This window comes from Pseudophryne corroboree, chromosome 4 (assembly GCF_028390025.1).
Source record: "Pseudophryne corroboree isolate aPseCor3 chromosome 4, aPseCor3.hap2, whole genome shotgun sequence".
In the NCBI taxonomy this organism is placed as follows: domain Eukaryota; kingdom Metazoa; phylum Chordata; class Amphibia; order Anura; family Myobatrachidae; genus Pseudophryne; species Pseudophryne corroboree.
In genome coordinates, this window is record NC_086447.1 from 693407367 (window position 1) to 693425307 (window position 17941).

General features: G+C 42.9%; 1 protein-coding gene across 5 annotated transcripts in view; it reads left to right on the forward strand.

Annotated features, from left to right (window-relative positions):
- The window catches only part of AKAP12 (A-kinase anchoring protein 12), a 288402-nt gene extending 271846 nt beyond the window's left edge, over positions 1-16556 (forward strand). For all 5 annotated transcript variants that reach the window (XM_063917908.1, XM_063917909.1, XM_063917910.1 and 2 more), the window contains 2 exons: positions 1235-7760; positions 15372-16556. In XM_063917908.1, the coding sequence (XP_063773978.1) occupies positions 1235-7752 (6518 nt within the window). In that variant the 3' untranslated portion in view covers positions 7753-7760; positions 15372-16556. The remainder of the gene's footprint in view (positions 1-1234; positions 7761-15371) is intronic.
- Positions 16557-17941: the final 1385 nt, after the last annotated feature.

Here is a 17941-nt window from a genome sequence, read left to right on the forward strand (position 1 = left end):
ACAAAGTGTGTGTACATTCACACAATTCATTTATGTTTCATATACACCTTATCACACAGCCTGAAGGTCATTTAATACAATATTTTTAATAACTTTGTGTATTAAACAAAGCTTGTGTACATTGAGCCATCAAAAAACAAAGGTTTCACTATCTCAGTCTCACTCAAAAAAGTCCGTATTTCGGAATATTCCGTATTTTGGAATATTTGGATATGGGATACTCAACCTGTAGTACTATACTAGTAAGTGAATTTTCATGGGGTCATTTATTATATCCAAATGTATTGTTTCTGTGCAATTTTGCATGCTTGATTACACTGCATAAAACATTTATACCCCAATAAGCAATTTCTTTAACCATGTATTTATCAATTAAAGGGTATTATATTCTACAAACCACACTATACAATCCCCATATCTCAATATTTTTGTGAAAGCCATATAGGTACCAACCTTAATTTCAGTCCATTTATTTTTATCCTGTAAGATGTCACATTGGTAGTATAGTGTTATATATGTAATATGTAATGTGTTACGCATGCAGGGCAAATACTGCATTCTCTCTTGCATGCTGCATAGAAATATTAACCCGCTCTATTTTTGAACAGCGTTATAAAGTTACACCATCCTCACAACTCTAAAAGGGGGGTACACACGTTCCGATGTGTGCTGAACGTTCTAGCACACAGTGCTCAGCACACATCTCTCCCCCGTCCCAGCACACAGCGTGATGTGTGCTGAGCAAGGGGAGGGGGCACTCCCACTCCCAGCAGTGAGCTGAGCGATCTAACAGGCCAATCTAGAGTCAGCGATAGTGACGCATGGGGCCGCGCATCGCTATCGCTATGGGGCATACACACAGAGAGATGCGTGCTTCATTTCTATGCAATCTAGTGAGATTGCTTAGAATTTAAGTACACATCGCTACATGTGTACCCTCCTTAAATCAGGTTGTCATATCTCACATTGCAGTACAAAATGGTTTTTCTAATTACAAATTTTGTACAGCTTGATGTGTTTTTTTTACACAAATCTACTTATTGAAGAAACTGTTAAGCAGATATCAATTTTATAGTTTTTAATATGATAAAGAAGCACTTCTATAAAAAAGATAAGTCACACAATTGCCAGTACTGATCTCTTCCTTATTTATATCTAGATCTATACACATATATACTTTGTAGCATACCAATTTGGACATATGTTTTAATATGCTTTCTTTTTCTCACTGCAGTTGAGCAGCAAGAGCCTGCAAGTCAAATTCTGGATATGGAGCCAACCGAAAACATGGCAGTTGTTCCCAATGATACACCTTCAAAAGATATTGCAAGGGAAGATGGGCAGGTTGACACAACAGAAGCCACTGATACAACGGTGATTGAAGAAAAAGAGTCACCAGAGCAACCCAATGAGAGTCAGTCCAATGAAGTCGGGTTCAGGAAAGTGTTTTCATTTGTCGGCTTCAAATTCACTGTGAAAAAAGACAAGACTGAAAAATCGGAACCCGTGCAACTCCTAACTGTGAAAAAAGATGAAGTTGAAGTAAACGGCACAGACAATCATGAGGAGCCTATTGATGCTGCAGATGTAGGAAAGACTGAAACACAGAAGGAGACCAAAGATGTTGACCTTCAAGCTGAAAGCGGAGATGGGTCAGCAGAAGCTGCTGAAAGTCCTGGTGAAACTCCTAATGAGACACAAAATAAAACAGAAGAAGCTGAAGTTGAAAAAGATCAAAAGTCTCCAGAGTCTCCAACAAATACAGTTGTCACTGATACATCCTCCCCATTTAAGAGATTTTTTACTCAAGGATGGGCTGGGCTGAGAAAAAAGACCAGTTTTAAGAAATCAAAGGAGGAAGATCCTCAGGAAGTAGAGAAACACATCAAAAGTGAAGAAGAGGAAAAGGCTGAAGTACCAGAAGCTCTGAAAGCGGAGGAAGCAACTGAAAAAGAAACAACTGAAAACGTGCCTGTACCAGATGACTTAAGCAAATCTGCAAGTGGGGAATCAAAAGAGTATTTTAAAGAAAATATTGAAAATGTAGCTGCAGAAGAACCCAAACCAGAAGAATCTTCATCTAATGAACCTGAAGAGACCATAAAATCAGATGAGGGTATTGTAACAGTAAACACAGAAAGGACATCTGCCCCAGAGTCAAATGTGTTGAGCGAGATAAAAGCTGATGCTGATACTTTGGAAGCAAAATATGAAAACCAAAAAGCTGAGGAAATCTCTGATGCTAGCCCACCACCTATTGAAGAAATAAATGAATCACTGCCCATCAAGGCATCTGAAACTGAAGTTTTGGAGAGCCAGCAGCCCCAGTTGACATCAAATACTGAATGTGCAGAACTGGAAAAAAGTCAAGAAGTCATTACTACAGAAGCTGATCTGTTGTCCTCACAAGAGAAGGCCAAAATTCAAGGTAGCCCATTAAAAAAACTGTTCAGTAGCTCTGGGTTGAGAAAACTCTCTGGAAAGAAAAGGAAAGGGAAAAAAGAGGATGATGCTAAGGAAGTTACGGCAGAACCCGCCCCAGTTTCACCAGAATCATCAGATGCCGCAGAAGGAGATGGTGGCGACAGTTCACCCTCATCTCCTGATGAGGCAGCAGAAACATCTCCCACAGCAAAAGAATTAGAAGATGCTCCTCAGAATGCAGAAACTGAAGAAGGAACAACATCTGATGGTGAACGAAAGAAAGATGGCATTACGCCATGGGCATCATTCAAAAAACTTGTTACTCCAAAAAGACGTCCAAAGAGGCCATCTGAAAGTGATAAAGAAGATGAGGTTGAAAAGGTAAAGACCTCAACTCTGTCTTCTACTGAAAGCGCTGTTGAAAATTGTTCTGTTGAAAATCAGGACGAAACCAAAGAAAATGTTGAAGAGCAAAAACTAGAAAAAAGCACAGAAGAAAATAAAAAAAAGGTTGACAGCTCAGTTTCGTGGGAAGCTTTAATATGTGTTGGCTCTTCTAAGAAAAGAGCAAGAAAGACTTCTGATTCAGATGAAGAAGAAATACACAAATCTCAGGAGGAAAACAAGAAAATTGAAGAAGTAGTGCAAACTGTAGAGATTGACTCTGATAGCCCTATTACAAATTCACAAGAACAACAAATTCAAGAAAGCTCATCACCAGATCAGGCAAACAGCCCTACTGACACAGATGGAGTATCTACTTGGCAGTCTTTTAAGAGATTGGTAACCCCGAGACGTAAGTCAAGAACAAGAGCAGAAGACAAAACTGAAGAAACTGCTGTAGTATCGATTGCTGAACAGTCTACATCAGAGGGTGAAGCTGGAAAAGAAGAATCTTGGGTACCATTCAGAAAATTGATTCCTGGGAGAAAGAAGAAAAAGTCTGATGGCAAACAGGAACATACTCTTAATAATGAAACTGGCCAAGCAGTAAATGAAGCTGTTGAAGATGATTATGATGAACCTGCAGTAGTTCCTTTGTCAGAATTTGATGCTGCTGAGCAAGAAAAGCTTGATGCCCAGAATTCCTTGGAAGACTCTGTTCCAAATGATGTTTTTGGAGAACAACAAGGGTCATTAGAGAAACCCAGTGAAGAACTTATTCATGCAGTTACCATATCTGTAATAGAGGGAGAAAGAGCAGTTACCAGTCTTGAAGAAAGATCTCCATCTTGGATTAGTGCAGATGTGACAGATACTTTTGAGCATGCAAAGAATACTGAAGAAACCGTGGACAGAATCAAAACAGAAGTGACTGTTGAAGAAACAATTGTGTTTAGCACAGTTTCACAGGTAATGTCAGAAGCACAACATACTTTAATGAATGAAATGGAGTTAACATCAGAAGCTTTAACTGCTCTTGAAGAAGCAATTGAAAACTCATGTGCTGAAGAGACAACTGAAATGCTGTCTGCCGTTTCACAGCTAGGTGAATCTATTGTTTCTACTGAGGAGGCTACACCTGTACCGGAGGAAGATGCTAGTATGCAAAATTTAGAAGAACAAAGGAAGCACACTGATAACATATTACATGCAGCTGCAGAAATGGCAAAGCTCTCAGTTGATGCTCTAAATGCAGGCAACAGTAGCATTTATATTATTAATGATGTTCCACAAAATTTGCAATATGAAGTCAAAGCGGATATTTTGGAATTACAAGAGACTCCATGTCTTCAAAAGAAAATAGAAGTCACTTCAAATGAAAAGGCTATTGAAAATGCTGCTATTTCTCAAATGGAGCAAACTGTTAAAACTGTTCACAGTGCTGCCAATGAACAATTTGTTGTCCATACTTTTGCTGATGAGCAAGACAAAGAAAGTATCTCTATTTCAACAGATGAAATTCTCTTGTTAACCATTGAAAAAAATGGTGGTAGTCTACTGATTTCAGCTGAAGACCAGTTGGTAAAGGAAAAGCTGGAAAGTGATGATGTACAAGGAGACAAATGGCTTCCATCTTTAACAAGGGAGCAGCTTGAGAAATCTTTGTCACCTATTGAAGAACCAGCTACAAAGCAAAACACTGATGAAAATGTCACTGTCTCTACTGATATCCACCCGGAAGAAGTAGTTCCTCTTTTGAAAGAGAGGCAAGTTGAAGAATATACTGCTCTTGTTGCTGCTTCAACTAATGAGGATCCTAAAATTGATGCCCAAATTTCAAATGTGGAAGAGTCTACTGAACAGGTTCATGAGTCAGATGAGAAAAAACCTGAACATGGTGTCTTTGGTATAATTAAGGATCTGCCTATGAATGTCATCCTTGCTTCATCTGCAGAACAAGATAAAGACTTTTTACCTGACATACAAGTTCAAGAAAACAATGATACCACTTTATTTGAGATGAAAGAAACTGTTCCTGTTTTGCCTGATGGGCAGGTCAAAGAAGAAGCTGTTCATATGTTGAATGCATTGCAGAAAGAAAAGTGCATTCTCGTGTCAACAGATGTGCAATTTGAAGAAAGTGCCCCTGTGTCAGAAGAATTGCAAGCCAAAGAAAGTGCCCCTGTGTCAGCTGAGGTGCATGCTGAAGAAAGGACCCCTGTGTCAGCTGTGACTCAAGCTGAAGAAAGTTCTCCTGTGTCAGCTGAGTTGCAAGCTCAAGAAAGTGCCCCTGTGTCAGCTGAGGTGCAAGCAGAAGAAAGTACCCCTGTGCCAGCTGGTGTGCAAGCCGAAGAAAGTACACTTATGTCAGCTGAGGTGCAAGCCGGAGTAAGTGCCCCAGCGTCAGCTGAGGGGCAAGTCGAAGAAAGTGCCCCTGTGTCAGCTAAGGTGCATGCTGAAGATAGTGCCCCTGTGTCAGCTAAGGTGCATGCTGAAGATAGTGCCCCTGTGTCAGCTAAGGTGCATGCTGAAGAAAGTGCACCTGTGTCAGCTGAAGCGCATGCTGAAGAAAGTGCATCTGTGTCAGTTGAAGTGCATACTAAAGAAAGTGCTCTGGTTCAAGCCAAAGAAAGTGCCCCTGTGTCAGCTGAAGTGCAAGCCGAAGAAAGTACCCCTGTGTCAGCTGAAGTGCAAGCCGAAGAAAGTGCCCCTGTGTCAGCTGAAGTGCAAGCCAAAGAAAGTGCCCCTGTATCAGCTGAAGTGCAAGCCGAAGAAAGTGCCCCTGTATCAGCTGAAGTGCAAGCCGAAGAAATTGCCCCTGTGTCAGCTGAAGTACATGCTGAAGAAAGTGCTCCGGTGCAAGCTGAAGAAAGTGCCCCTGAGTCAGCTGAAGTGCATGCTGAAGAAAGTGCCCCTGTGAAAGATGAGGTGCAAGCTGAGGAAAGTGCCTCTGTGTCAGATGAGGTGCAAGCTGAGGAAAGTGCCCCCATTTCAGATGAAGTGCATGCTGAAGAAAGTGCCCCTGTGTCAGCTGAAGTGCACGCTGAAGAAAGTGCCCCTGTGTCAGATGAGGTGCAAGCTGAGGAAAGTGCCTCCGTTTCAGATAAAGTGCAAGCCAAAGAAAGTGCAGCTGCCTCAGATTATGTGAAAGCTGTAGAAAGTGCCCATGTGTCCGATGAAGTGAAAGCTGATGAAAGTGCCTCTGTGTCAGCTGAAGTGCATGCTGAAGAAAGTGCCCCTGTGTCAGATGAGGTGCAAGATGAGGAAAGTGCCCCCGTTTCAGATGAAGTGCAAGCTGAAGAAAGTGCAGCTGCATCAGATTTGATGAAAGCTGTAGAAAGTGCCCATGTGTCAGTTCAGGTGCAAGCTGAGGAAAGCTCCCCTGTATCCGCTGAGTTCAAAGCGGAAGAAATTGCCCCTCTGTCAGCTGAAGTGAAATCTGAAGTGAGTTCCTCTGTGTCATCTGAAGTGCAAGCAAAAGAAAGTGCCACTGTGTCATCTGAGGTGCAAGCCAAAGAGAGTGCCCCTGTGGCAGGTGCAATGAAGGCAGAAGAGAGTGCCCCAGTGTTAGCAGATGTGAAAACTGAAGAAAGTGCCCCTGTGCCAGCTGAGGTACAAGCTCAAGAAACTGCCCCTGTGATAGATGAGTTGCAAACTGAAGGAAATACCCCAGCTGAGGTGCCAGCTGAGCAAAATGTTCCCACTGAGATTAAATCAGAAGTGTCTGTCCCTAAAGTGAAGCTTGAGGAAGTTCTGGTAGCAGCTAAGATACAGAGTGGTGAAGATGCTAGTGCTGAGTTGCCAGCTGTGCATTCTGTGTGCGAAATAAAGATTACAGATGTTCCTTCTGTAAATGAGGTACAGGATACTGAAAGTGTCCCTTTTGTGCCTGTGGCGCAGACTGAACAAAGTGTCCCTTGTGGGACTGAAGAAGTATATAGAATTAAGGCGGAAGTTGGGGACTTACAAAGTGTGACAATTGTAGACCAATTAACCTTAGGTCATGAAAACATTATAGGAGTAAAGGAGGAACTTATCACCACCACTATTCCAGAGTTTGAAAGCTTGGAGGCCAGAAGCTCCTCTGAGCCAGTGACTGCAGCTGCAGTGGAAGAACAGATCTTAGCAGAGACTGTAAAACCTATTGCGACAACAGGAGACATCATAGAGCTTGTTCAATTTGCTGATAACACAAGAGTTGAATGCACTCAAGAAAATTCCATGGGGCTGCAGACCGTTGTTGAGTCTGTCTCTCAGAAAGCTGCAGCTATTGTGGATGCCGCTATAGAAGCAGCTACAAACTGTTTCGTTGTGGATGCTAAAAGTAATGGTGACACACTTGAGGATGCTACGGTAACAGAAAATGGAGACATAACAGAAGAAACTGCTGGCCAATCTATCTACATTGAATCACACAGTATACAAAATGTAATTGAAGTAGCCATAGAAAAAGCAGTAGATATTCATCATGACAATGAAGTTGTCAGTGTAACGCAAAGACAAAGTCAGGAAAATGAGCCTGATCCTGAAGTTCAAGAAAATGTACCTGTGTATGACCCTATCAAAGTTGTGAAAACTGTAGCTTATCGAGAACAACAGAATGCAGAAGGTGTTGATGAGTCTCAAAAAGAAGTATTTGTTATTAGAGTAGAGCTACAAACTAAAGGAAATTCAAAGAAAGACATCACATGTCCGAATCAGAAAAACCAAGCAGACTGTGTACTAAAAAACGATGACCACAAACCATCCGCAGTAGAATGTGACTTACCACAGGGGAGCGATTTGGTGGAACCAGACTCAGCACAGTTAGTACAGAACACAAAGGAAGAAAGCAAGCCATGTGTCCCCAGTTACATCCAGGAAGAGAATATACAAGAAATATCCACTCATACTTCCTTTTCAGAAGTGCATACTCAGGAAAAGTCACAAACTGTGGAATCCTGAGACCTAGTGTAAGTTGCACATTTTTACCTGAGTGTCATTGCCTGGGCTGCAAAGAAAAACAAATAAAGCAGCAATTTTAATTTGTATATTACTTCATGGTCAACCACTGTATTATTTAGTGTAGTTCCCAGATAAAGTTAAGCTACCATCCATGTAAACAAATGTACAGTGGCGTATCCATAATGGGTGCAGAGTGTGCCGGGTCCGTGTACATAGGCTCCTGGGTCCAAGGGGCCCACACTGCACACCCTGCATACATATAATTATACTTACCCTTCTAGAGTCCCATGACAGCAAGCTGGGGACAGAAATCACCCTCAAAATAGCGCAGCGTTTTCTCAGTGATTTGCACATGTGCACTAGAGAAGTCTCTGGGAACAAAGCCTGGGTGCCATGTTTCCAGAGACTAGTAAATGCGCAGTAGATTCTGGCACAAAGCCAGACTCTACAGCGCTGCCAGAGAGGAGGGGTCCTGCACACGGACCCTCTCCTCTCTTAAATCGCCCCTGCTGTACTGTACATTTATTTGGGTTTGACATTTTTTTGTTGTTTTTTCGAGATAGCTAAAGTGCTAACACCTTATTCTTATGTGAAGCTATGATTTGATAGTGTTAGTATTATCAACTGCATTCAATTATATTTGCACCCCAGTATCCCTAATTTTTATTTTGAAAGAAGCAGAACACAGAGAAATCTTAGTTGCATTTAAAGTCACAAGAAAAACAGATGCCTAGCTTTCTAAGTATCTTAGACTGAGTACCTTATGAGATCCTATAGCTCTTGACACTTCAGGAATGTAGGAAATGTAATGTCTAATGCCATGTAATCTAATTTAATTTGCAACATAGTGCAGTTGTGATTGTTACACACGTAAATAAGTTATCTAGATGTATTTGTTCACAGCCAGACATTAGGAAATGTTTTTGGATAGAACATGCTTGAAAATAATTGTGCACACCGGTGAATAGCTGCTATCAACACAAAGGGTTTGATGTTTCAAGCAGTGAAAAGAGTGGAAAAAAGTGGACCAGTGGAGGAGTTGCCCATAGCAACTAATCAGCACCTACCTACCATTTTATAGAGCATACTTTATAAATGATATCTCAAAGCTTATTTCTGTGGGTAATTTCTCCATTGGTCCACTTCTCCAGTCTTTTCACTACTTGATACATAAACCCCAAAACCTTAAAATCATCAAGATGACATAGCAGAATGGCCCATTTGTGAGGCAATCAATTTACCTACAATCAAAATCCCGGCAGTCAAAATATCGGCAACCATTAACCGATGGTCAAAATACAGACAAGGTCAACAGATATAGTAAAAATACAGACATTTAAAATGTCAAAAAATCGACATGAGTTTTTCACGATTTTTTCTCTGAAACCGACCTTACCATCCCAGTGGACGTGGAGGGGGAATATAATAGTGTGCCGAGCGCACCGAGCCATGCGAGGGGACGCGGTACACTTATACGGTGTCCATGTCGACCTATGTCGCCATACACACAAATAAAATTTGAAAACTCGTGTCGACTTTTTGACCTGTCAACATTTTAAATGTCGGTATTTTGACCTTGTCAACATTTTAAATGTCGGTATTTTGACCATGTCGGTATTTTGATCTTGTCGGTATTTTGACCATCAGTCAATTGTTGTCGGTATTTTGAGCGTCGGAATTTTGATTGTAGGTAAATCATACTGATCCCCTCAAGTTTATTTTTGACGCAAGGAGCTATCACAAGTTGGTGGCCTGCTGACCAGCTTTCATCTTTTGTTGTTTTATTTTAAATTTCTCTGACGTCCTAAATGGATGCTGGGGACTCCGTCAGGACCATGGGGATTAGCGGCTCCGCAGGAGACAGGGCACAAAACTAAAGCTTTAGGATCAGGTGGTGTGTACTGGCTCCTCCCCCTATGACCCTCCTCCAAGCCTCAGTTAGGTTTTTGTGCCCGTCCGAGCAGGGTGCAATCTAGGTGGCTCTCTTAAGGAGCTGCTTAGAAAAAGTTTTTAGGTTTCTTATTTTCAGTGAGTCCTGCTGGCAACAGGCTCACTGCATCGAGGGACTTAGGGGAGAGAAGTTCAACTCACCTGCGTGCAGGATGGATTGGCTTCTTAGGCTACTGGACACCATTAGCTCCAGAGGGAGTCGGAACACAGGTCTCACCCTGGGGTTCGTCCCGGAGCCGCGCCGCCGACCCCCCTTGCAGATGCTGAAGATTGAAGGTCCAGAAACCGGCGGCAGAAGGCTTTTCAGTCTTCATGAAGGTAGCGCACAGCACTGCAGCTGTGCGCCATTGTTGTCACACACTTCACACCAACGGTCACGGAGGGTGCAGGGCGTTGCTGGGGGCGCCCTGGGCAGCAATGTATAATACCTTATTCTGGCTAAAAATACATCACATATAGCCCCTGGAGGCTATATGGATGTATTTAACCCCTGCCAGGTCTCAGAAAAACGGGAGAAGAAGCCCGCCGAAAAGGGGGCGGGGCCTATTCTCCTCAGCACACAGCGCCATTTTCCCTCACAGAAATGCTGGTGGGAAGGCTCCCAGGCTCTCCCCTGCACTGCACTACAGAAACAGGGTTAAAACAGAGAGGGGGGGCACTTATTTGGCGATATGTATATATATATTAAAATGCTATAAGGGAAAAACACTTATATAAAGGTTGTCCCTGTATAATATAGCGTTTTTGGTGTGTGCTGGCAAACTCTCCCTCTGTCTCCCCAAAGGGCTAGTGGGGTCCTGTCCTCTATCAGAGCATTCCCTGTGTGTGTGCTGTGTGTCGGTACTTGTGTGTCGACATGTATGAGGACGATGTTGGTGAGGAGGCGGAGCAATTGCCGGTAATGGTGATGTCACTCTCTAGGGAGTCGACACCAGAATGGATGGCTTATTTAAGGAATTACGTGATAATGTCAACACGCTGCAAGGTCGGTTGACGACATGAGACGGCCGGCAAACCAATTAGTACCTGTCCAGGCGTCTAAAACACCGTCAGGGGCGTTAAAACGTCCTTTTACCTCAGTCGGTCGACACAGACACGGACACTGACTCCAGTGTCGACGGTGAAGAAACAAACGTATTTTCCTTTAGGGCCACACGTTACTTGTTAAGGGCAATGAAGGAGATGTTACATATTTCTGATACTACAAGTACCACAAAAAAGGGTATTATGTGGAGTGTGAAAAAACTACATGTGGTTTTTCCTGAATCAGATAAATTAAATGAAGTGTGTGATGATGCGTGGGTTTCCCCCGATAGAAAATTATTGGCGGTATACCCTTTCCCGCCAGAAGTTATGGCGCGTTGGGAAACACACCTTAGGGTGGATAAGGCGCTCACACGCTTATAAAAACAAGTGGCGTTACCGTCTCCAGATACGGACGCCCTCAAGGAGCCAACTGATAGGAGGTTGGAAAATATCCTAAAAAGTATATACACACATACTGGTGTTATACTGCGACCAGCGATCGCCTCAGCCTGGATGGGCAGCGCTGGGGTGGCTTGGTCGGATTCCCTGACTGGAAATATTGATACCCTTGACAGGGACAGTATTTTATTGACTATAGAGCATTTAAAAGATGCATTTCTATATATGCGAAACTCTGGCATCAAGAGTAAGTGCGATGTCCATATCTGCCAGACGATGTTTATGGACACGACAGTGGTCAGGTGATGCAGATTCCAAACGGCACATGGAAGTATTGCCGTATAAAGGGGAGGAGTTATTTGGGGTCGGTCCATCGGACCTGGTGGCCATGGCAACAGCTAGAAAATCCACCTTTTTTACCCCAAGTCATATCTCAGCAGAAAAAGACATAGTCTTTTCAGCCTCAGTCCTTTCGTCCCCATAATATCTGCCCAGGGATAGAGGTAAGGGAAGAAGACTGCAGCAGGCAGCCCATTCCCAGGAACAGAAGCCTTCCACCGCTTCTGCCAAGTCCTCAGCATGACGCTGGGGCCGTACAAACAGGTGCGGTGGGGGGTCGTCTCAAGAGTTTCAGCACGCAGTGGGCTCACTCGCAAGTGGACCCCTGGATCCTACAAGTAGTATCCCAGGGGTACAGATTGGAAATTCGAGACGTCTCCCCCTCGCAGGTTCCTGAAGTTTGCTTTACCAACGTCTACCTCCGACAGGGAGGCAGTATTGGAAACAATTCACAAGCTGTATTCCCAGCAGGTGATAATCAAAGTACCCCTCCTACAACAAGTAAAGGGGTATTATTCCACACTATATTGTGGTACTGAAGCCAGACGGCTAGGTGAGACCTATTCTAAATGGAGTCACTCAGAGCAGTGATAGCGAACCAGGAAGAAGGGGACTATATGGTGTCCCTGGACATCAAGGATGCTTACCTCCATGTCCAAATTTGCCCTTCTCACAAAGGGTACCTCAGGTTCGTGGTACAAAACTGTCACTATCAGTTTCAGACGCTGCCGTTTGGATTGTCCACGGCACCCCGGGTCTTTACCAAGGTAATGGCCGAAATGATGATTCTTCTTCAAAGAAAAGGCGTCTTAATTATCCCTTACTTGGACGATCTCCTGATAAGGGCAAGGTCCAGAGAACAGTTGGAGGTCTGAGTAGCACTATCTCAAGTAGTTCTACGACAGCACGGGTGGATTCTAAATATTCAAAAATCGCAGCTGTCTCCGACGACACGTCTGCTGTCCCTAGGGATGATTCTGGACACAGTCCAGAAAAAGGTGTTTCTCCCGGAGGAGAAAGCCAGGGAGTTATCCGAGCTAGTCAGGAACCTCCAAAAACCAGGAAAAGTGTCAGTGCATCATTGCACAAGGGTCCTGGGAAAAATGGTGGCTTCTTACGAAGCGATTCCATTCGGCAGATTTCACGCAAGAACTTTTCAGTGGGATCTGCTGGACAAATGGTCCGGATCGCATCTTCAGATGCATCAGCGGATAACCCTGTCTCCAAGGACAAGGGTGTCTCTTCTGTGGTGGCTGCAGAGTGCTCATCTACTAAAGGGCCACAGTTATGCATTCAGGACTGGGTCCTGGTGACCACGGATTCCAGCTTGAAAGGCTGGGGAGCTGTCACACAGGGAAAAAATTTCCAGGGAGTGTGATCAAGTCTGGGGACTTCTCTCCGCATAAATATACTGGAGCTAAGAGCAATTTACAATGCTATAAGCTTAAGCAAGACCTCTGCTTCAAGGTCAGCCGGTATTGATCCAGTGGGACAACATCACGGCAGTCGCCCACGTAAACAGACAGGGCGGCACAAGAAGCAGGAGGACAATGGCAGAAACTGCAAGGATTCTTCGCTGGGCGGAAAATCATGTGATAGCACTGTCAGCAGTTTTCATTCCGGGAGTGGACAACTGGGAAGCAGACTTCCTCAGCACGACCTCCACCCGGGAGAGTGGGGACTTCATCGAGAAGTTTTTTTCCACATGATTGTGCACCGTTGGGAAAGACCAAAGGTGGACATGATGGCGTCCCGCTGAACAAAAAACTGGACAGGTATTGCGCCAGGTCAAGAGACCCTCAGGCAATAGCTGTGGACGTTCTGGTAACACCATGGGTGTACCAGTCGGTGTATGTGTTCCCTCCTCTGCTTCTCATACCAAAGGTACTGAGAATTATTAGACGTAGAGGAGTAAGAACTATACTCGTGGCTCCGGATGGGCCAAGAAGGACTTGGTACCCGGAACTTCAAGAGATGCTCACAGAGGACTCAGGGCCTCTGCCGATAAGAAGGGACTTGCTTCAGCAAGTACCATGTCTGTTCCAAGACTTACCGCGGCTGCGTTTGACGGCATGGCGGTTGAACGCCGGATCCTAAGGGAAAAAGGCATTCCGGAAGAGGTCATTCCTACCCTGGTCAAAGCCAGGAAGGAGGTGACCGCACAACATTATCACCACATGTGGCGAAAATATGTTGCGTGGTGTGAGGCCAGGAAGGCCCCACGAAGAAATTTCAACTCGGTCGATTCCTGCATTTCCTGCAAACAGGAGTGTCTATGGGCCTCAAATTGGGGTCCATGAAGGTTCAAATTTCGGCCCTGTCGATTTTCTTCCAGAAAGAATTGGCTTCAGTTCCTGAAGTCCAGAAATTTGACAAGGGAGTACTGCATATACAACCCCCTTTTGTGCCTCCAGTGGCACTGTGGGATCTCAACGTAGTCCTGGGATTCCTCAAATCACGTTGGTTTAAACCGCTCAAATCTGTGGATTTGAAATATCTCACATGGAAAGTGACCATGATGTTGGCCCTGGCCTCGGCCAGGCGAGTGTCAGAATTGGCGGCTTTGTCTCACAAAAGCCCATATCTGATTGTCCATTCGGACAGGGCAGAGCTGCGGACTCGTCCCCAGTTTCTCCCTAAGGTGGTGTCAGCGTTTCATCTGAACCAGTTTATTGTGGTACCTGCGGCTACTAGAGACTTGGAGGACTCCAAGTTGCTAGATGTTGTCAGGGCCCTGAAAATATAGATTTCCAGGACGGCTGGAGTCAGGAAAACTGACTTGCTGTTATCCTGTATGCACCCAAAAAACTGGGTGCTCTTGCTTCTAAGCAGACGATTGCTAGTTGAATGTGTAGTACAATTCAGCTTGCACATTCTGTGGCAGGACTGCCACAGCCAAAATATATAAATGCCCATTCCACAAGGAAGGTGGGCTCATCTTGGGCGACTGCCCGAGGGGTCTCGGCTTTACAACTTTGCCGAGCTGCTACTTGGTCAGGGGCACACCCTGGCTGAGGAGGACCTGGAGTTCTCTCACTCGGTGCTGCAGAGTCATCCGCACTCTCCCGCCCGTTTGGGAGCTTTGGTTAATCCCCATGGTCCTGACGGAGTCCCCAGCATCCACTTAGGACGTCAGAGAAAATAAGATTTTACTTACCGATAAATCTATTTCTCGTAGTCCGTAGTGGATGCTGGGCGCCCATCCCAAGTGCGGATTGTCTGTAATACTTGTATATAGTTATTGTTACAAAAAAATCGGGTTGTTATTGTTGTGAGCCGTCTGTTCAGAGGCTCCTACGTTTGTCATACTGTTAACTGGGTTTAGATCACAAGTTATACGGTGTGATTGGTGTGGCTGGTATGAGTCTTACCCGGGATTCAATATCCTTCCTTATTGTGTACGCTCGTCCGGGCACAGTATCCTAACTGAGGCTTGGAGGAGGGTCATAGGGGGAGGAGCCAGTACACACCACCTGATCCTAAAGCTTTAGTTTTGTGCCCTGTCTCCTGCGGAGCCGCTAATCCCCATGGTCCTGACGGAGTCCCCAGCATCCACTACGGACTACGAGAAATAGATTTATCGGTAAGTAAAATCTTATTTATAAGCATTTATGAGTAACTATCCATGCTGATCCAGCCTCTACAATAAGCAGTTATGAATAACTATCCATGCATGGTTGTGAATGTACCCGCCTGGGATGCTTAGTGAGGAAATTTTGCTGCTAAACTTGAGAACTGAGTAACTGAAAGGGCCTAAATCTAAATAGTCATCATCCATGGAGTTTTCTAGGACTCACACTTGAGTTTGGTTCCACAAATTTGTAGTTATTTTTTAATGGCTTTTACAATTGAAGTAAATGAAAAATCCCATTTACTAATAACTATCCTCTTATTTCATTCAACAGTTTAATGCAGAATTGAAGAGATATGAATGTGAAAGCTGCTTGAAGCTGCCAAATGGGTGAAAACTATCACATGAAAAGAGCTGACAACTCTTGATTGGAAGAATGGAGCAACTCTGGTTTCATTTATAGGAATAAACTGTACGACAATCCTGAGATCTTATCAGGAGCTTTAACCAGAATTGTCCCTCATTCCTAAATATTTAATGTCCTTCTCAAGGCTTTTCTATGTTCTTGTTTGCGAGGCTAAATCATAAGAGGCGGAAACTAGGTAACTGTTTTTCCATTTGCCTTTTAAAGGTACAGGGCACCAAAGGCTTAAGTCTGGCTTAAGGCTGTATGTTTAAGCTACAATACAAATAGCTAAGAGGATACTGCTAGTGTTATATGTTCACGTAGACATGTATAGAAGTGGAGGGGGACATCTTTGTGTATTTATGTGTATATCTTCAAACTGTTTCTCATTTTATTGTATATTTCCTTTTTTTCAAGAATATATGTATTAAAGAAGAAGAAAACAGCAAACTATTTAAACACACAATGTCTGAAATGTAACGCTACCTGCATGTTATAACAAAAGTATATTTCAGCAGCTTTCCTTTTTAATAAAAAACAACTAAAAAGGACAACTTGTCTAACCAAAGGCTGAAAGTAGTATCTCAGTATAGCTTTAAGAAAAGCAAAAATGTGTTTGCTGTTTTATTGTCTTCTAAAGAAAGTTTCTGGTTTGAGGAAAGAAACTGTAGAAGTTATTGTTTATGGTAACATTTAAATTATTACCCAAAGTTATTATAAATAATACATACCTATATTACCTGCACTATGAATTTTATAAAGACACATGTTCAAATGTTTCCTTTTTTTTATTTTTTTTATTTACTTTAGCCTTTATTATGTCACATAAATGATCTAGGTAAGTGCAGCTCTGCACCTGAATTATCTACCTGTGAAACAAGTGACTCAGTTTAACCAGTTGCCTTAGGCCTTTCTTTGTCCGTTTGTATTTTAGGTGCATTAATGCTGGTTCTCACTACTCGTATGGAGAGTGCTCATTGATCTATGTTCCAGAATAGATGGCCTATTTGCACCAATTATTTTTTTTAAAATGAGTTTTCATTATACTTCTGTACATTTTGCTAAACTGTGATTTCTAGACAATATCAGCTCAAATAAAACTCCTTGCTTTTATTTCTGTGTTTGGAATTTGTATAAAACTTTTTATGGAGAATTCCATGTTATGTCTTCTACGTGATGGTCAGGAGTCTCAGATTAAGGTATTGTATATTATAGCACAATTATTACATCCATAAATTATAAAATAATACAGGTCACCAGCATAAAGTACTGGGATAACAATTTGTATACATTATTTCAGATTTCACTCAAATTTATTGGTTTAAACTACGGTATTAACCTTTATAAACAATCCAGACTTGTCAGACAAAATTGTCACTTTTATACTTATTAAAAGCAGATATTTACATTGTTTTATTATTTAGAATGTTCAGTTCTACAATCTGATGTCTGAGGCAGCTGTTGCAGTTGGTGTAATTATTTGCACAGCATTGTCGACAAATCAATCGCTTTTTACAAATGCAAATCCCCAGCTATTCTGTAGGTGGCTTAAAGTGAAATCTATCAAATCTTCTAAAGAGTGTAGAAGTTTGGTAGAATCTGATTGTTTGCTATGGGCAACTTCTCCTCTGTCTTAATACATTTCTTTGTTAGCACCTATAAATTGTAAAATGGCGTGAGGAGGAAAGGGAAGGTAAGAAAATGTATATACAATAAATCATTGTATTCTGCAGGAACTTTTCATCTTTGTCTTTAGAAAAGAGCAAAATTATACATACTTTTTTTCAGTGCAGATTTGGCAACGTTTTTAATGATAAGTAATAAAAATATTTTTTTAAACTGAAACAGAATAAAAGAAAAGTACGTTATACAAGAAAATAATAAATAACTAGGCACATAGGAGGTTATTCAGAGTTATTAGCAAACCACAAATGTTAGCAATTGTGCAAAACCATGTTGCACTGCAGGTGGGGCAGATGTAACATTTGCTGAGAGATTAGATTTGGGTGGGGTGTGTTCAAACTGAAATCTAAATTGCAGTGTAAAAATAAAGCAACCAGTATTTACCATGCACAGAAACAATATAACCCACCCAAATCTGAATTTCTTTGCATATGTTACATCTGCCCCACCTGCAGTGCAACATGGTTTTGTCCAATTGCTTAAGGGGGGTACACATGGAGAGATCCTTGCTTAAAATCGAAGCATTCTGACTAGCTTGCTTAGATTTTAAGCACGGATCTCTCCGTGTGTATGCCCCACAGTGATAGCGATGCGCGGCGCTATCACCGGTGCTAGATTGGCCTGCATGCAGGCACAATCTAGCACATCGGGTGAAATGAGCAGCCCCACGTCCCCCCTTTGCTCAGCACACATTGCACAGTGCTGAGCAGGGGGAGAGATGTGTGCTGAGCGGTCTGTGACAGATCGCTCAGCACACATCTCTCCCCGTGTGTACTGCCCTTAACTGTTTTGGTTTGCTAACAATTCTGAACAAC